The sequence below is a fragment of the Crocodylus porosus genome, unplaced genomic scaffold (genome assembly GCF_001723895.1).
Source record: "Crocodylus porosus isolate Cpor-Errol unplaced genomic scaffold, CroPor_comp1, whole genome shotgun sequence".
NCBI classification, from domain to species: Eukaryota; Metazoa; Chordata; order Crocodylia; family Crocodylidae; genus Crocodylus; species Crocodylus porosus.
In genome coordinates, this window is record NW_017728918.1 from 43,859,575 (window position 1) to 43,880,474 (window position 20,900).

Here is a 20,900-nt window from a genome sequence, read left to right on the forward strand (position 1 = left end):
CACCTTCAAGAGTAAATTGGATGCTTATCTTGCTGGGATCCTATGACCCCAGCTGACTTCCTGCCCTTTGGGTGAGGGGCTGGACTTGATGATCTTCTGAGGTCCCTTCCAGCCCTAATGTCTACGAAATCAATGAAATCTATGAAATCAAGTCCAGCTCCCTGCCCAAAGGGCAGAAAGTCAGCAGGGATCATAGGATCCCAGCAAGATAGACATCCAAATGTCTCTTGAAGGCATTGAAAGTAGGTGCCTGAACTGCCTCTGGCAGCACTCTATTCCAAACCTTGGGGGCTTGGATAGTAAAGAAGTTATTCCTTATGTCCAGCCTGCATTGGTCACAGAGGAATTTGTGACCATTCGATCTTGTCATCCCTTGGGGTGCTCTGGTGAACAGACGTTCCCTGAGATCCTGGTGAGCACCCTTGATAAACTTATAGGTGGTCACCAGATCACCCCAGAGCCTGTGCTTTTCCAGGCTATGGAGTCCCATAGCTCTCAGTTTCTTACCAAATACTTGATGTCAACCTCATTTTTTTTGGTCACTTTTGATTGGTTTAACTAATTTTGTTACAGTTCTTGTAGTCCTCCTGCTAGTATTACTTAGTCTGGTTTTCATGATTGGTTTTTATATGCTGCTGTTAGTTGAATGTATCAATAGGATGTGGCAAGCAAGGTTCTTTGAGTAGATGAATTTTTATTCTATCCTGTGAAATATATGGCAATCTGATTTTTTTAAATACAGGAAAAAATTCTAATTGTAGTTTTCCTTTCTATAATCTTTAATAAAGGTGAAATAGATTGGGAGGGGGTGTGTCTTTAACATAGGTATGATGTAATAGCATCTTCCAACAGAATAACACAATGGTAAAGGAAAGGACTGAAAGCTACCTAATAATATCTTTATTCAGTATTGGTCCATTACCTCCACATCTGATCATAAGATTTGATGTCAAGTGTCAAATAAGTTTGAGTATAAGTGGGCAGATAGGAAACCAAATTTTAGCAAAAAAGTGTTGGCTAGCAAGGGTATTATGGTATCTTTATTTTTAACTCGGGTGGGAATTTGAAAGTACCATCACAGATCAATATTTCCTTTAAAAGGATAGTTAAAATGCTGGTCACATGAGGTTTCAGTTCAGATTCTGGTTTTTTATAAGACTGTGATGGATGATGTCAACTTTAAAAGCTCACTCAACAGCAATCTAATCTGACAGATGCCTTTGAGTGTAGGTAATTGTAGATAAGATCATAAATATTTGCTCAGGAATGTCCCAGGGTGTGAAAAGTTTTCTTGTAAGTTTCTATAAATCATTTTTACACATTTATCATCTCTTGAAAAATTATTCAGGGTTATTGTAAAACACAAAAGAGCGAAAGAAATACAGTTTTCAGAAGTAGCACTCATTCTAAAAAAGTGCCATCAAAAAACCTCAGCATGGAGTTTACCAAAAAGGCTGTATTCTAGCAATCTGATCCTGTGAAAAAACAAGGCCACACCCAAATTTATGCACATGACTAGTTAATAGAATAATTTGAATATTTATCAGTTTGTGGGAAGAAATTACAGAAGAACCCATTTGGCTTTAATAATTACAGCTCTGATCCATGAAAAGCAAGGGCCAGATTGTGCTATTTAAGTTACATGCATTATGTAAAGAAAGGTGAGCTGTACTGTAAATTCCAGGACACACTGTAACTCCTTGAAGCAAAAATACCACCAAGAACTTCCAGTGTACATTATTTCACCACCTTTGTGGAAGATTTTAGCCTGGCTACAGGCAGCTATACTGGTTGCTATCAAGTGGCAATGAATCCATTTATTTCTTTGCCCCTTTGTAACCTGTATCTGAAAGCAAGAAGAAATTTTATAGTATGTAGTAAGACATCTATAAAAGGGCAAGTGTGACTTGTGAAGTTATATTTTTTGCAGACATCTCTGTATTCAGCATTTTTACTTAATACATTACTCTTGGAATTAGAGCTGGCCAAATACATAATTGTTCTGATTGTGTTTTGTAGACTAGAGGTCTTATCCTAAACTGCAAAGCAAATTTTGATGGGCTACATTTGTATCAATCATCTGCCTCAGTTTGGTATAGTCTGTAGCCCTCCAGCATCTCACCATGCATTGTCCACACCTCCTCCGACCGTCCAGGGAGACAGTCTGTGACTCAGGATGGACTCCAGTGCTCCAGCTGAGCACAGAGCAAACCCCTCCCCTTTACAGCCTTAGGACTAAGAAAAGCCAGCCTCTTTCACTAGCCCAGCACTATGCCCAAGGGCTGCCGGGAAGCATAGGGTGCTGAGGCAGCTGTGTCCCCTCCATATGACCCAGGCCTCCAAGACACAGACCCAGACCCAGACCTACACCCACACCCACACCCACATTCACATGCCCCCATTACTGTAGCTGACACAAAGAGAATTGAGCCCAGTTTGGCCCCACCACCACTGGACATGAACCAGTTCTGGCATTTCAGGTTCAGGGAGTGCAGGGACAGGTTGGTTTGGGTCAGCAAAGAGTTGGGCTCATGGCTTGGGTGGGCAGGGCCAGGCCGCTTCGGGTCAGCAGGAAGCAGACACTGGCTTGGGTCATTACAGAGTGGAGGACAAACCTGATCAGATCTAGACCTATTTGGAGAGAAAGAGGCCCTTGTACTTAGACCAGGGGTGTGCAAAATGTGACCCATGGGCTGGATGAGCCCTGCTAAGCCATTCTGTCTAGCCTGCAGGGCCCCTAAAAAGTTTAGAAAATTAATATTAATCTTCCCTGGGCTGCCTGTCATGCAGCTTTCGATGGCTTGCCAAAACTCAGTAAGTGGCCCTCTGCTCAAATAATTGCCCGCTCCTGGCCTGGACTCATACATATGCAGTAAGGGTGTGTGAAATGGGCCTTATTTGATTTGGATTCAGATTCAGCCCTAATCAGGGACAGTGTTTCGATTTGTTGATTCAGATCCTGTCCTTGATTTGCTTTGGCTGAATTTGAATCTGAAGATTCGATGCTAATTCAGAGAATCAGGGATTCAGACATAGACACAGCTTTAAATGTTTGTTTGTTTGTTTTTTTTACGTACTTTGAGATACCAGGCATGGCTCATGAATGCTGTGATGCTGGGGTAAATTGACCATCCCACAGAAGCCTGGGGGCCCCTCACATGCTCAGCAGCAAACCCAGAAATGGACTGGAAGTACTTCTGGTCTACCTCCAGGTCCACCTGGGAGCATGCTGGGGGCCCCCCTCTGCATCTCCCTGGCTCAGCAGTTGGCCATGGGGGGACCCTGGGTGCCCCCCCAGACACAGAAGGCACCAGTCGCTGAGTCAGGGGGGCATGGGGATGGCCCCCCGTGTGCTCTCCAGTGGACCCAGAAGTGGCTTGGATGTGCTTCTGGTTTACTTCCAGGTCTGCTGCTGAGCATGCTGGGGAGGCCCCAGCACTTCTGTGGGACACTCCATGTACCCTAGCCTCTCAGCATTCACGAACCATCTGCTACCTAGAGGTATGTAGAAAAAACATTTAAAGCTGTGTCTATTCAAATCGCCAAATCTCTCTGAATTGATTTGGATGGTTCTGATTTGATCTGGAGAGATTAAAGGGTCCTTTGATTCAATTCAGATTTGGAGATTCAGCTACCAAATCAGGCCAAATCTCTGCCAAATCAAATCAGGAACCGAAGCTTCGCACAGCCCTAATATGCAGTGACATCCACACCCACCCAGCGACAACCATGCAGTATGGCAGGGCCTTCCCCCTACCAGTAACTGGAACCAGGCAGAGGTCAGGGACTTCCTTGCCTTGGGGGGGTGATGAGAAAAATCAAGAGGATTTCTGCAAGAGCCACTGGAACAAAGTTATCTGTGGAATGCCATGGAAATGAGAGTGCAGGGCCATGACTGGGACTGTGCATCAACATAGTATCAACATTGTATATACCTTTGCCACTGAAATGAAGATGGGGTAGCAGGTGACAGAAATTACCCTAAAGCTGGAGATAGAACCAATTTTGAGATCTCTCAATCTGTTCTTTTATGAGCATTGAGGGGCAGGTCATGGTGCAGAACTCTGACAGTTTCGTGGTCAACATGCAGACCCCAGTGCCATCTACATTGCTGATGGCCTCAAAACGTGCACCTACTCCCCCATAGACCTCCACCCCTGAGAATCTGAGGGATGCCATGTGCAGAGAGACACCATTTCCCATGTCAGGGCAAGGTTGTTCCATGGCCCCTGCTGCAGACCCAGAGACTACCCACCACTCTTCCTGGTCCTAGTATAGACAGTGATGTTCCCAAACCAGTGGTGGTTCACAATACCCTGCAGCATGGTGAAGAAGAAGACTTTGTGGCTGATGAAGCCTTGAGGCACCCATAGCCCAGATGCAGTTGGGGAGCCCATCCAGCAGAAATTGGTCCTACAGGTTGCTGAGGCAGATGACAGTCTGCTAGCACATCCTGCATTATCAAGCAGACCTTCAGGACTGCCACTTTGGTCATGGATTTCTGCACACTGAACTGGAGTAGAGGCTGCAGTGAGTTGTGAGTTTCCAGATAGTGACTGGCTATGTGTTTTGCTGGAGTCAGAGGAGGCTTTATGCATGATATCCTGTTGCTCAGTGTATGGGGTCAACTCAGAGATGATCTCCATGAAGGTGGTCCACCACTTGCAGAAGTTCTGCAGCCCCTGCTAGGTGTCCCAGGTTCCCCAAGATGATATGCTCCCTCCAATCATTGTTCATTCCCTGGGCCCTGAAGTGCCAGTTGACAGTCTGGAGGTCCTCCCAGAGCACCCCAGAGTGCACAGTATCCAGTAGTGCCTTGTTTTCCACAGCCACATGGAAGTCATCAACTGGATCCTTGAGGCCTGGTGGCCATAAGTGCTGGTAAGTGGTCTTACCTGGGAGTGCATGTTCCAGAGCCCAGCACAGGAGGCTGTGTGCTACTATGGGCATAAGTTGTATCACTGCAAGATGGGCATGCCAGATCTCCTTAAGTATCCAGCAAGATGGGTGCAGGAAGTCAAGGGGGCGCAGGTGTAGCTCCAAGTTCCATTGCCTTGTGTGAAAGGGGTTGGGATTTACTGCAGGGTACAGGAACAGAAATTCCTATGCCTATAACTAACAAAATATCCTTTCTCAAAGCCTTACCATAGGGAAAGAGGAAGAGGGTCTGTGAGCAGGACTTCCCCAGGGGGCCTGGCTGTGGGCCATCAGCAGTGCAGGTTGTCTGCATGGCATCTGCCCAACCCCTCAAATATTTGTACACTGCTCTACCAGTAGGTTATCCTACTGGGAAACAAAACTGCAAGACTTCCTATGGTTCATTTGAATGCTTCCAATGAAAACCAGCATCTTTTTTTTAATTTGAAAATCCCTGGTTATCATTTTTAATATTCTAGAAGCTTTGCAGACCTAGCCTTGCTTCCATGAGTCACATAAATGTATTTCTTTATGTTCTAAAATTGCTACTTGCTAACATATGCAAATTACAAAGGAGCATAACTACAGCTGTCATGCTCAAATTTCTGTTTGAATGTAAATAAATGAGCAGGGGAAAAATTAAAAGCAATAGAGTTCAATTATTTTGTTATGGTTCAGTCCAAGAGCTGGATTAGTAGTTTGCCTGAAGTTAGGCAAACATAAATTCCTTAGTCTTGTCTCAAAAGGATGAGTTTTGAACCATTGTCACCAATAGATCAAAATTAGTGGGTCTTGATCTAGGGAGATCCATGGTGTTATGACCTTCTTTGGGGTTCTGTTAGTCAACACCTACCCTGAGAGACCTCTTTGCAACACTATATCCACATTTCTGATAGGACAGCTCCATTAGAAGGGCTCCTTTTGCTAGGATATGTCCCAATGAAGGAGGATTTCAGTAGATGGAGAGGGCAATGAAAAAGCTTCCCACTGTTTAACTTTTCAGATGGAGTTTCTGTTATGTGCTGGGGAGTCAAATGCACACTGTTCACCCTCTCTTGATCTTGTTCTATGTTGTTCCTGCACAATCCATATGCATGGTACCCTAAACAGAATTTTCAGTGGGGTGAGGTGAGCCATTCCTTGCTTCTGTGTCTCCCCCGCTACAGACATACAATTTGCCTATAAAACTGAAGGGCCTGTAAGGAAGGGAAGGGAATGGAGTATACTGCAATCCTGGACTATCTCCTTGAAGCATTGATGTTGGCTCTGCATCAGTAGTTACTCTGGGAAGTGTGTAATTTGTAGAACCTTTCACCATGGCAAAAAATTGCAGTGTTTGGTTTTCTTCTGTTCCATGAATTATTTTTCACAGATGAAATGTTTGTACAGTTCAATGTACACTTAAAGCAAACTGCATTATGACAAAGAAGTGAGAAGTGACTGTGGTTCCATTTAAGCATATTTCATATACACAGTCCCTTTTTCATTTGCTAAATTTGAAAGCTTCTTCTTTCTACAACAGCTTTTTCAGTTTTCAGGCTACTCATTTGCAACTCCACATACGGCTTTAGAGCCATATTTTGCTTTCAGAAATGTTGATATGAATTCCATGTCACGCTGCTATATATGCACACTGACTGAGCAGAATTCATCTCTTTCTGGCATAAACATCAAACTGGAGGCCAAGTATTCCCCTGACACACATTCTGCAAGTCTACTGCAATTAATAGGGTGGTGCTAAGTGATGTTCAGGACGTAATGCTTCTCTTACAAAAAAATGGCTTAATTTCTCTGTTTCTATAGAGAATATATCTTGCTAGTCTACAACTTTCTGTGATCAATATAACTACTGAAGAAATCTAAAAGGTTGAGGATGTTATGTTGGGTAACTCCTAAAAATTTAACAGATGTTTTCTTCTTTTGCAGAGCTAATCTCCATGCAAATTAAAAGGTGAATTCATTATGTATCTTGTAGGTCCCTTCTGGTGAATCTGGAAGCAAACCCTTGACCTTCACATTTGTTCCATATATTGGACAGCTTCCATCTCACTTTGAAGTTGTAGATGCCTCCAAATTCCTTGTGAAAATTTCAGAAAAGCCAAATGCTGACACCAGACAAGAAATTATAAATAAGGTATGATTTCATATTTACTTACGTTGATAATTAGAAGTCCTGGAGAAATTCCTCCTGGACCCCTCTTGTTCATCTTCCTCAGTCTCCTTGCTCTTGGTAATTGATTGTGAATTCCAGGACCACTATTGAACCCATCACACTGTATAGATAGACTCGGAGGAGACAATGAAATGAGCAATTGATTAGTCTGTTTCTGCTAGAGTTCGTACACGAAACAAACCCTACCCAGTCTGTGTAATGGGCTCTGCCAATTATGTAATACTATGACCTTGGCACATGAGGGAAAAACCCGTCCTGACTTCCACAGGGGGGATGAGTAGAATTCTCACACTGAAATCCATCAGTAGTTGGTCACAGAGTCCTGCCGATGACCAGTATTTCATACTTCAAATAAAGGTGCCAACATGCATAATTAGTCCAATTTTGGTCAACTTAAGTTTTCTCTGTTTTGAAAGCTTTCATGACTTTGTGAAAGAAACTCATTCCTTAAAATCGGGATGCCACTGGAAGCAGGTATCTTTTGCTAACTGGGTAATCTTTTAAACACAAGAGCAATTACTATGAATCTGAGGACAAATTGATGTGCATGTAATTGATAGAGATGCATTTCTGATTTTTGCACTGCAATTAAAAATCAGTTAAAAAAGGAGGATGTTTCTTTTTTACTTCAGTTGCTCGCAAACCAATATCCTATGTAATTTTTGGAAGAACAAATGTTTTTCGTGATCATATGGTGACATTTGCCTCAGTGATTCCTGTGAAAGTGAATTCTACAAGCTGATAATACACTACATGGAGAAATATTTTTCTTTTCCTCCCCGCTTCTCTTTTAGTTTTATTTTATGTTATTTTATAATAACATAATAGTGACTAATTCATTTTCATAATGCCCACTTGATCTTGCACCTGGAGGCCCTTGCATGGCATATAGATGGGGCTGCAGTTTTATTATATTCCCATGTAAATAGGCAGAGCCATACAGGGATGGAAATTATGTCCTGTCCTAGACATAATCATCTGAACTGAAGGGAAGGAAGTCTCAAATGCCTTGAACATTTTTTTAATTAAACAGTGTGATACTAAAAATAGGTTGAATATAGGCACATAAGGAGCACGTCTGAGAAAAAATGACTTTTAATACATTACTCAGAATGCAATATAGTCACTTAACTCCATGTTCCACTCTTTGGCCTTATTAGTACTTATTTACTATTAGTACTATTCTTATTAAGTCAGGACAGGATTCCCTGATGTTTCTGTCTTGTTCCAGCATGCGGACAACATTCATTAGATGCATGGTGCAAGGTTAACATCTTCATGCTATCCTTTGTTCTCTTTTCCAAACTGTATAGAACCTGGACAAGATTTTTGAAAGGAGGCATCCAAATCAATATTTAGCTATCGAAATAGATGGTTTTATTTTTAAAAGAGCTAAGTGCCAGTAATTTCAATTGCAGTCAGTGATGATCTGTTTTCATGGCTGGCCCTTACACAGCATTTATTGTACAGCACCTGGTAAATCTGTTCTTTTGTCTTGTCTCTCCTTCTAGGAAAACAAAATATATTAGTAATTTCAGTTATTGGGCAACTGGACAATATATGGGCTCACAACTGCAGGGCACTTGAGGGGTTAAATATTGGAAACTGAAAAATGCGGAACATAAAAAAGAACAATTAGGCTTTGTTCTAGAAGGATAGCACTCAAACGTACAGTAAATCTCTCTAACCTCAGTTCCTTTTGTTTCCTCTTCAGAGAATGCCCTGGATTGAGGTCCTTTGTTACCACATATTGGTTTTGCCCCAGATTTCTCTGTCAGACAGTTGTGATGGGTATTGTCTGCTCTTGTGAATCTCTACAGTCAGGATTCCTGCCCTATCATGGCTGGTTTAGCCTGGCCCTACAGCTCATTCTGCTTGACACCGCCCTCCCTCTTTCCAATTCCAGTGTTATTCCAAACATCAAGTCCTATTTATCATATTCAGTTGAGTCTTCTGCTTTGCATTACATGGAAAAATGCAATGCGTGTCTCCCTTTGAAACAGACATTGTGTATCAGCCAGTGTATTGGTGGGAGGGAGGATGCTGGGAGTGGGAAGCTGGGCAGTAGAACAGCCAGTTTCTGCTAACCTGCCACTCCCTCACAACATGGGTTGGGAGTTTTTAACTTATTTTTTCAACTGTTGGTAGCATAGTGCTAACCCAGACTGCAAACTAAACATTTCTTATGTTTTTGTGGAGAACAAATAACCGCAATGGATTTAAATTAATCTTAGCCTCTTTTGCAGTCTCACATACCTTCTGGTGACCTGGCCTTCAAAAATCAATTCCAGCAGGACAGTAAATCTACCTTTCACCCAGAGAGCACCCAAAAGATTTTCCAGCCCCAAGAGCATAACACAGGCAAAAGAAAAATGCAGGAGAATGACCTTTTTAAGGCTGAATTTATCTTTATTACGGACTCTGGTGAAGAAGATGAAGAAACTATTGCCAGAAACAAAGTTCAACCACCTTCTGTAGGGAGCTATGGGCATACAATATTCCAGTCCTCCAACACATCTCTTGATCCTACTGCATCGAACAAACCTTTTAGTGACATGAATGCTCCACGGTCACAAGGTGCAGCGCTTTCTCACAGTTCTACTGCTCAGGTACATTGCTCTTTTAACTCTGGTGCTTGTTTTTGGCTCTGCATGTAAAATTTTACTTGGCAAAGGTTTTGAGATATGATACTTCATTCTGCTTTCGGGTGGATATCAGTTCACTGGCTCTTTTAAAGATTATTACTAACTTCTAACCCCTCTTTGCCCTAGTCAGTAGTTCCTAACCTTCTACCTAAAGTTGGTATACATCTTACACATCTTCTATTATAAAGATGATATGTAAAGGGGTAAGATGAGTAGGTAGTACAGACTTAGTAGGCCTTCTCCCCTCTGGAAAGGTCACTGATAGTCACTATATACATATATACATACGTATATAGTGACTATCAATGACCTTTCTAGAAACATCAGAGTAAAGCAAAACAGGGACAAGAGAAGGACCCAATATATATATTAACCTAATATAGTGAGATCCTCACAGGGACTAAACTGATACATCTCTTTGACTTCAGTAGGTCCATGCCAATTTATACTAACATTTTTTTAAAGAGAAAGTAAGTAAGTCCAGTTACTTTCCCTATTAAATGAATAGATCTCAGTGTCCTGAGATTATATCCCTGGTTTTCTTATTTCAGTTTTTTATGTAGAAAAAGTCAAGCTAATTCTGACCAATTAAATTCTAGATAAGACTGGATTTTAGGATTGAGCCTTACAATTATATTAATTATTCATTTGGACATTAACATTTCCAGTGTAATGAGTGGGATTTTGCACAAGTGGGGGGTGAAGAAAATGTCTTTATGGAGGCAGAATGTAAGAAATGAAAGCTTAAGGAAAATGCATATTTACTTCTAACACTTTCAGCTCCTGTATTCTGGGAAAATAAGAACTTTAGCTTCTCTAAAATATTACACAGCACTTTGATTAAGGGCAGACAGTAAAATATGTGTGGTGTCGTTTTTGTTAAAAATAATTGTACTTGTATTACAAGAGCAGGATTTTGTTGCAGTGTCAGAGAAAATATATGTTCATTGGCCTTCACAGGAGTTGGAATTTAAATAAATTCCAATAAAGTCTATAAAACTGTATTAATCATATTAGCTGAGTTTATTTAAAGGTAGCATGTGTTATAGCTGATGAAACGCATTTCCCCATCATTGTTTCAAAGTCATATGATAACAGATGAACAACTTTATGTACCTTTCCCATATCTATTTTCTGCATAACATTTGTAACTATGTATGCAATAAATTACTACATTTGGACTAAGTTGCTTTTCCCTAATGTTCAAAACTTTCTTCAAATCTCCTCTCGTGATATTTTCCCATTATTCTTTCATTCTCTATAGTCTAGTATTTAGTATAGGATATATTGATCTATTTTGAAATGAAAGGAAATTATAAAAAGTTTAAAATAGCTGTTTCACTTTTTGCTAGTAAATTTCAGGGTACTATATTCAAAGGAGTGTTTTACACAGGGCTAGCTCATAAGTAGATCTCATCCACCAGTAGAAATTCTAGACTTGAGAATGAGCTTCATATCCACAAAGTCAGTGATTGTGCACACACAAGAACATTTAAAAAAACCCAATAACATATTCATTGATTTCCTATTTTTGAGGAGAGGAGGAAAAAGATTCATCCTAAAGGTCAGACAAGATGATCACAGTGATCTCTACTGGCTTTATTAGTCTGTGAAATAGCAAGAAACTCCTATTGTCCTTGGAGGGCTTGGTACATTTGACCCATACTAGAAAATATCATGTTCTATTCAAAGTATGGAGGATGATTTAATATTTAACATTTATTTTAATAGTTATAAAAAATATCAGAAAAACTTCTGGCTGTTTTCCCTGGAGTAAATTAACAATGATCAGTGATCCAATGCTGTTTATTTGTTTGTTTTTATTATTTATTTTCATTATTTGTTTTTGATTCTGAGTTTTGGTGGCAGTTCAGGAAGGGTCTTTCTCATGCTGAAGTTGGGCTCCACAGATGTTACTTGCATAATTTTGTCCTAGGGAATTATGTTTTTATTGCCATCAGCTTGCGGAAACAGCAAAGGTTTTATAGTTGGGAAGTATTTACCATAAAGTAGTCAGTAATCTCCATTTTGTTTCAATAATCTTCATGCTATAGCCATAAAATGGAAGACCTGCAACACAAGAAATGGGAAAACTCTGGACCAACTCATATGTTATTAATACATGATTTATTAAAATGGAGGAACTGAATAATCATTATTTCTTAAATTATCCTTTTCTGATATACTATACACAAGTATAGATTCATTTGAAAAACCGGTACACTTAGGCCACCTGGTGGCTAAACCTTCATAGCTGTGTGATAGGACACAGAGAACATTCTTTTCTTCCTTTCCTGTGGGTTTGTACAAATACAGTGTTATTGTGGCTGAGGAGTGTCAGCTGTCTGTAGGCACTGTCTGTACACACCAAGGGTTTTAATCGTCATTAAATTAAATAGGTTGATAAAATTTAAACTTGTTTATTTTGGAGTGTTACATCTGTGTTTACATGCACTAGGTTTTCAAATGAATGAAGCCTTGGAGTGGTGCATCTGTGTTTACACACAATAGGTTTTCAAATGAAATAAACTGGGTCCCTGGCAGGTGCTATAGGACAGTGGGACAGTCCAACACTGCCCCCCTGGCCCGGGGCCTCCCATCCACCCCATGCCCATGCCCTTCTACACAGCTGTGGAAGCAGGAAGCTCTCAAACCACACAAGAAAAAATAAATAAACTATGTCCAAGGGGTGTTAGTTTTAAAAAGCAGAAGCAATTTGAATGTGAAAGCAGTTTTAAGGGGTGAATTACAAAAAAAGTTGCAGTGTCATCTGTTGGCTCAATACATGTCTTCGAATGCCTTGTGTTTGCACGCAACAAATCCATGGATGTGAAGCTTTAATTTCTGATGAGCCAAATGAAACTATGTCTGAAGAGAAATACACTAAAATTGGTTGTTTGAGTCCTGTATACGTTAAATGGGGAGTGTCAATAAGTCTAAGGAGGATATACCTAAATAAAAAGTGCTGGGGAAGAGGGCTGGCTGAAATTCCATACTTCTTCTGTGTTAAGGAACAGTCGTGAATGAGGTGCCTTTGTGAAGCTAGGGTTTACTTGCAGCAGCTTCAGCAAGAGAGGCAGAAAGTCCTCTTCCTAACCTGGTCTCTGGCTTGGCGGGTTCCTTGAGGAAGGAAATGGAGCCCCTCAGGCTGAGGAGAGCCAGAGCACACTTCCTGACTAAAATTTTCTAATTCTAGACTATTATGTAAAAGGTGACTAATATTTTCTTCTTTGGCTGTGGCCAGGCAGCATATCCTGGAGCCCAAGGCGTTTTGGGAAGTTTTAGTTCTTTAGCATGGCTGTAAATTTTGCTGCCAGGGGGAAATATTCACCCCATTCTTTTGCTCCAAAAGCTCCTGGCAAGAGGACAGCAACAACAAGAAGAAATACTGATTTCGGCAGGAAAAATGGGACCAGTTCTCTCCCTAGAAGCAGCAAATGCCACTGCTGCTCTACAGAACTGTGATTTCCAGTTCTTGCACTTCATTACATACTTTGCCTGTGCCAGGTGCTTCCTGGAGCCCTCCATGCAAGTGGAGAGAAGATGAGAATGAGGTGGCCCCCTTCCTTTTGGTGCCCTTTTCCTCAGGGGGCTCCAATGGCATATGTCCCACTCGTCCACCCCATAGTGCACTACTGAGTCTTAGGCATTATAGTGAAAGCATCTCTGTGAAATCCTCCTTTTGCCCATATTCCTTCTATGCTGCTTTTTAAAATCTCATCTTGTTTGTTTCTTATACAACTAGGTCAGGGAAAACAAACAAAAAAGCAAGATTGGATTATTGACCACTGCTTATTCACTTTGGAAAGAAGAAAATTAAAAGACAGAAATATAGATCATTGTTAATTTATGAGTTAATTCAAGGAAAGTGATCTAATGTTCTATTGGCAAGAGTTTTTGAAGAGGCGCTAGTGGGTTCCAACTACACAAAGAAACTTAACATTAAAATGAACTTAAACAGTTTGTTTAAAGTTGGTAAAAGGAGAAAATTAATATGAAAAGAAGAAAATATGCTTTTATCATCAGGAAAGAAAAAATAAATGGATTACAGATGTAAAAGATAAATAAATGAGTTATATAATGCTGGTTATACACTTTCCCAAATTTGACCATACATTCTTGTGCTATATCAAGGTCAAAGTAACATAAATAGTAAGTGAAAAAGTCAAAGTAGCGTATCAGAATAGTGTGAATTGATTTTTTTAGATAAAAAAACTAAGTAAGAATAAGTACAATGAATAGTTATAATTAAACATCACCATTTATTTACGACATAATATTATACTGAATAATCAATAAAAAGAAAACAGCACTTGACTGTTGACTTGATCTAGGCTTATTCCACACCTGTTTCATGTACCATATTTTCTCACATACAATACATCCCCAAATAACCCTGCCCCATTACTAGAGACAAAATATAAGAGTAAGAAAAAAGAGACTGTGTCTTTAAGGTATGCTGCTGGGAGGCCAGAAGAGGGGAGCTCTAGGGATAGAAGCCTAGCGCCCGGGGCAGAGAAGAGCAGTCTGACATAGGCAGAGCTGGAAGAAGTGGTGCTGGGACTTGGTTGTTTGGAATATGTCTGGGAGGGTTGTGATAGAATTAGCCCCAGGAGTTTGTGGTGGAAGCCCGGGGGATGGGAAAAGGCACCCTGGCTGGGACTGCATGCAGGGTAAGCCCTGTGGAAGTGATTGTGGGAGGTGATGGGAATTCTAGGAGTAGGTTGAAAGGGAGATGCAATATCAAGATAATAAGGCAGGGTGGTCATCCTGAATCTGTTTTGTTTCAGCCTAGCTGAGAACCAGATGAGTGAGTCCAGCCCCCTAGGCTACAGATTGGGGCCAGAGAGGGGATCATAGGGGATCCAATCATGGAAGATCCCATGTAAAAGTAGCTCAACAATGTGCCTATGAAGAGGGGAACATAAAGTTGCTCCTCCTACAGAACTGAGGTCCTACTGCTTAATTTCAGTCATGGCATGAGAAAGGCACTTTGGGAATGTGGGGGAGAGCCAACAGGTGAGTATTGACTACCAACGTTTGGGCAGTTACAACACTCCTAAATATACTGCCTTTTGAACAGCAGAATACAGAAAAATAGATTTTTCTGGAGTTATGGCTGACTGTGTGTCATAGAGTATCTATGAAGGGTGGCATCCCTGGAGACATTTGGGTGAAACAGCAGGCAGCAGGAGCTTCCTGGTATGGCTGGAAGTTTTCTACTTGTCTCATCCAGACTGTTACCAGGAGGACTTACTTTATGTCACACAATGTTAAGCCATAGACCCTTGAAACAACAGTAAAAAGAATGGTAGTTCTTTCTATAAGTTTCTATATTTCCACATCATAAGCCTCATCAAGATACTACCAGTAGCTCATTTCCTACCTCTGGCACAAGAATGAATTACTGTTCAGCCAATAACTATGGCTGTAAGAGGGTTAACACAGGAGTTAACCCATTCAGTTTACTGAGCCAAAGCAGTAGTAAGCATCTCGGTAGCTGCATAGCATGCACAGATTCTCTAGGCATTCTTTTTTTTTCAGGGAAGAGAACAGCTTCTTCACTTAATACACCTTCCCCTCCAAATTTTGGGGGGCTATTTTTGGGGGGAAAGGTATGTGTTATATGCAAGAAAATATGGTAAATCAATACTGTGTTCCAACAATCATATCAGCAAATGCAAATTTTAATGAATCACTTGTCACAAAAATGAATGCATGCAAATCCATTTCATCCCATTAAATTTGTACGTACTACAGCAAAGCCTTTAAACCTAGAAATTCAAAACCATAAAACCAAATAATCCTTATCATGACCAAATAACTTCTGAATGCCTTCAGGGAAATGTCTTTTAATTGTAAGATTGAAGGAAACAGAAATTTAAATTATGCTGCTTGTGTAAACTTGGTGGCAATGTTTAGTACATACACACCTTCATTTGTTGCTACAGTGACAATTCACAGGATATTCCAATAGTGAAAAAAATGTATTTACTTAAAGACTATGTATAGCTAATTAGATGTTGAAAAGTGTTGAAACTTTGATTACTGTCCAATGCAGCTGGGTAAAATTAAGGCTTAAATCAAGGAAGTATAGCATGCTTATGAAGCAATGTTGGATTATGGCAACGTATTCCCAGTTTACTTATCTATAGGGAAAGGATATTTCTGTGAAAAGTGTTAGAAGGAAACAGATAATATTCTAGTGTGAATACTAAAATTCTAAAAAGCAAAAGGAGTATAAAATGCAATTTGTTATCAGAGGTTGGATTAGACAAAGACATTTCAGTTACATTCTGAAGATCCTCTTGAATTAGAATGCCAACAGTGTTTGGTAAGATTTCATACATTCTTAAGTATGAATTACTTGGAATACCTGTAAACAGGACAAGTATATGGAAAGATTTTTTAGGCCTTTATCATATGTATGGATTAGCCAAAGTTAAAATGAGAAAGGGAAATGAGAAATTATTTTTTTTATTTCTCTATGTCTACGCACTCAAAGCGTGTTCAGTAGTCTATGAAGAAGCAGAATGGGAGATTACCTGTCACTCAGTTACTTGAATGTAGGAAGGAACAATGCCTTGTTTCAAAAACTAGTTTGGGAAATAAGTGCAAGAAAAAAAGAAATGTAGAGAAAGGCAAAGCAGGAGTTTGAGAAAATAGGCTTTTAAAAGAGGAACAGATTTGTACTGTTATGCAGCTATCAGAGATGCAGTAACGGTATAGGAAAGACACAATTTCAAATACAGTCCTAACAGGGCTTAATCAAATATATCTGACAACTTTAAATGGTAGCAGACATCATTTAGCAGGTTTCAGTAATGATTACAATAACCTTAGGGCATAAAAATACAAGAGTATCTGTGCAGAAATACAACTCTAATTAGGACAACATTTTAGGTGCTTTAGGAAAGCACATTTCCAGGAACCTACTTCTTGTTTGCTGTCATGAAAGGGATTTTAATATTTCTGATGGCACAAGAAGGAAGTCTTCTTTTTATGGCCATATGCTTAGCCTAACTTTCAGTTAATTAGAAGATAATAGTTTGAAACTATTTCTGTCAATGTTATTAGGTTAAATTATATCTCTCTGAGGAAAAGTCCAACAGCACTATAGTTTGGAACAAAATCATTTACTCCAAGTAATTTACTTCAAGTATTGGAGAAGCAATAAGGAAAAGGGCAAAGTCCTGCATGTAGGATGGAACCATCTCTTGTACTGGTACAGGCTAGGGACCGACTAAGCAACAGCTGGCTAAGCAACAGCTCTGCAGAAAAGGACCTGGGGGTTACAGTGGACAATAAGCTGAATATGAGCCAACAGTGTGTCTTTGTTGCAAAGAAGGCTAACGGCATTCTGGGCTGCATTAGTAGGAACATTGCCAGCAGATTAAGGGAAGTGATTCTTTTCCTCTATATTTGGTACTGGTGCAGCCACATCTGGAGTACTGTGTCCTGTTTTGGGCACCTCACTGAAGAAAGGATGTAGACAAATTAGAACGGGTCTAACAGAGGACAATGAAAATAGTTAGAGGGCTGGGGAACAGGACTTATGAGAAGAGGCTAAGGAACGTGGGCTTATTTAGTCTGGAGAAGAGAAGACTGAGGGGGGATTTAATTGCAGGCTTTAAATACCTAAAGGGGGGCTCCAAAGAGAATGTAGCTAAACTGTTCTCAATGGTGGCAGATGACAGAACAAGAAGCAATGGTCTCAAGTTGCAGTAAGGGAAGTTTAGTTTAGATATAAGGAAAAACACTTTCTCACTAAGAGGGTTGTAAAACACTGGAACAGATTACCAAAGAAATAAGGCTGTGCAAAATTTCGGCAGCCATTTAGTTTTGAACATGTTTTGGCCCACTTTGGTTTGGTTTCCAAAACACTGAATCTGAAATGAAATGGAAGGCTCCAAACCATCTCTGAAACAAAATGAAACATCCGAAACATTTTGGAAATGTTTTGGATGTTCTGAAATGTTTCAGAGGTGCCCTGGGAAGAGTCTGGTACAGCCCCGCAGCCCTCATTTTAAAGTGCCAGGACTAGGCTGGGGCCGGGCAGGTGATGGGGCCAAGTAGAGCAGTCATGGGGGCTTCTCCCATAGCTCCCCCCACCGGGGATGAGCCTGGCTCAATCCCCTGCCCAACCCCAGCCTCCCAGCACAAAAAAAACAAACCGTGCACTCACTGGCTGCAGCAGCAGCAACTGGGGGCTCATGGCAGAGTGCCCGAACACAGTGTGGGACACTGGGGGGGAAGTGATGATTGCCCCACCTGCTTGGCACCCGCATGGCAGCTGTTTCATCGTGCGGCTGCAATGCAGCTTGACAGGGCACTGTACGCTGTCTGGGAGCTGGGGCCACTGAGGATGAATAGTGGTAGGCTCTGGTTGACAGGTGGAGCCACCCCCGCTACCAGACAGCACATGGCACCCTGCCAAGCTGTGCTGCACCAACACCATGGGACAGCTGCTATATGGGTCCCAACCAGGGGGACGATCCCCACTGCCCTGCACTGCTATGCACTGCATGCAGGGTGCTCTGCCATGAGCCCTCAGAGGCCCCGATTGCTGCTGCTGCAGCTGGTGAATGCAGGACTTTTTTTTTTTTAAGAGGCTGAGGCCAGGCGGGGGATGGAGCTAGGCAGGGCAGCCATGGGGGCATCTCCTGCAGCTCCTCTGGCTGTACTCACCTCTCCCCAGGTGGGAGGAGCTGCAGGAAAAGCCCCCATGGCTGCCCTGCCCAGCCCTGGCCTCAGCCTCACAGCACTTATATATATAAAAAAAAGCCCTGCACTCACTGGCTGCAGCAGCAGAGATTGAGGCCTCTGAGGGCTCATGGCAGAGCTCCCCTGTGCAGTGAGGGGCAGAAGGGAGCAGTGGGGATCACCGCCCCCACTTGGCACCTGTGCTGCAGCTGAATCTTTGAATCAGTGCTGAAATCGCATTGAAACTGAAACAGATTCAGCTGAATTGAAATGGAACAGTGATCCAAAACACTGAAACCAATCACTGTCCCTCTGAAACGGCTGAATCCAAAACCGAAACAAAACTTAGCTGTTTCACAAAGCCCTACAAAGAAGTTGTAGTATCTCCATCCTTGGTTTTTAAGACCCAGGTAGACAAAGCTGTGGCTGGGATAACCTAGTTGGGGTTGGTCCTGCTTTGAGCAGGGGATTAGACTAGGTGACCTCCTGAGGTCCCTTCCAACCCTAAATTTCCATGATTCTGTCATTATATGGAAAAGCAATATTGTTCTCCTGAGGAACTTCTGGTCTTCCTTCAGATGTAAGACTGCCTAAGAGTTTTTTGTTTTGTTTATTTTGTTGGGTTTTTTTAGTTACATATATTGATTACCTTATTCTCTATATAGACATATTGTGATTTTTTTCTCTTCTAGAGTCTAAGTCTAAGTCTAAGTCTAGTGCCTTTGGATAGCTTCATATAGAAGGGAATGGATATTTCTGTGGATACTAAATGATATAACACTGCATATATTTTTCCAAATGCCAGATAATAGATTAATAGTGTTGGCACTGTGATGGTACTATACCATATATCATACTTGGAGGCCTTTGGTTTAGCTTTACAATTGGACTTCTTAACCCAGTATTTCACATTACATTTTATTACTAAGCAATGGATATTTCTAAGTTATTAACCACACTGCTGTAGTCTCCCCAGCAAGTCTGCAAAATTTTAAAAGTTTACCTTGTGCAATTCCTTTCTTTAACAGTATGAACAATATGAATCCAGACTCAACAGGTAGTGATCAATGGCTCCAGGTCTAGTTGATAGCTGGTACCAAGGAGAGTCCCCCCAGGGTTGGTCCTGGACCCAGCGTTGTTCAATATCTTCATTAATGATCTGGAAGATGGGAAAAACTATCTTACTAGGAGGGTGTTGGAGCAATGGAACTGGTACCTAGAGAGGTGGTAGAATCTCTGTCCTTGGAGGTTTTTAAGGCCTTGCTTGACAAAGCCCTGGCTGGAATGATCTAGTTGAGGATAGTCCTGTTTTGGGCAGGGGGTTGGACTAGATGACCTCCTGAGGTCCCTTCTGACCCTAATTTCCTATGATTCTGTGAAATATGCATATGCATTATTGACAAAGCCTAGTTAGGAGTTAGATATAAACCTTAGAAATAGGTATGCATCAATAAATTCACTACATTTTCAACTAGATTGTAAGAAAAAGAAACTTCTGAGGTATGAGTGGGCACGGGGCACATATTGGCTTATATGTGTACCAAATGCCTGCTTCGTAAGTTATGAGAACAGTAAGAAGGCAGGATAGATTTGCACCTTATAGATTCTCCCTCTCTCTCTCTCTCTCTCTCTCTCTCTCTCTCTCTCTCTCTGGATTGGATTTCTAAAATTGCTGTGTATATTAAAGTGGTTTTTCTCTTCATCTTTCCTGCCCTTTTGTGGTAATATACAGTTGTGGAAGCCTCCCTTGGGTAAGGTTTCCTTTAAGCAGGGTGACATAATCTCTACACACAGATATAGTGACCACCACTTAAAATGGTGAATAATACTCACTGCTTAATATAATTACTTCCTGTCCCTAGAATTTGAAATAGTGATTCTTTGAAAATGATGGCTCAGTTTTAATTTTGGGGGTTATTCTTGTTTTGTTTTGTTTTAACATTCTTTTCAAAACTAATGATGGAAAAAATGAATGGAGATCCCTGCATATAAAAGGCCAGGTCTTGCTCCTAGGAAAGTTGAGGGCAATAATTCCATACACTTTCACTAGAATAGAATTGGGCCCAAAGTTTTTTAGAACTGATTTTGGAATGAAAGATGCTATGCCAGCTTTAGATATTTTATTGTTACTTACAAGTATTTTTAAAATTAAAACTTAATAAATGATGTGTGGAATTTGTTAAATTGGTGTAAAACACTTCTCAAACAACTTCTCTCTTTGTGGCTGTCTTGCAAACACTAGTTTGCTTTTTAATTACAAATCAAGGGGCACTTCAAATAAATATCTGACACAGTCTCTTTTATATGGACTAAAGGCCAGACCCCAGTTTGATTTTAGGGGCACCAAAACAAGGAGTTAATCCTGTTCTTAGAATTGTTTGTGTTTATAAGCCAATGGCTGGTTGTCTTATTGTGAAATGCATCAAGTCCTTTGAACTTTGTTCTCCTTACCTCCAAGAGAG

The 20,900-nt window shown here is 40.9% G+C and overlaps 1 protein-coding gene across 3 annotated transcripts in view; it reads left to right on the forward strand.

Moving 5' to 3' along the window:
• Positions 1-20,900, forward strand: part of MLIP (muscular LMNA interacting protein) — a 205,292-nt gene that overhangs the window by 94,421 nt on the left and 89,971 nt on the right. For all 3 annotated transcript variants that reach the window (XM_019537542.1, XM_019537543.1, XM_019537544.1), the window contains exons 3-4: positions 6,893-7,051; positions 9,337-9,699. In XM_019537542.1, coding sequence (XP_019393087.1) covers positions 6,893-7,051; positions 9,337-9,699 — 522 coding nt within the window. The remainder of the gene's footprint in view (positions 1-6,892; positions 7,052-9,336; positions 9,700-20,900) is intronic.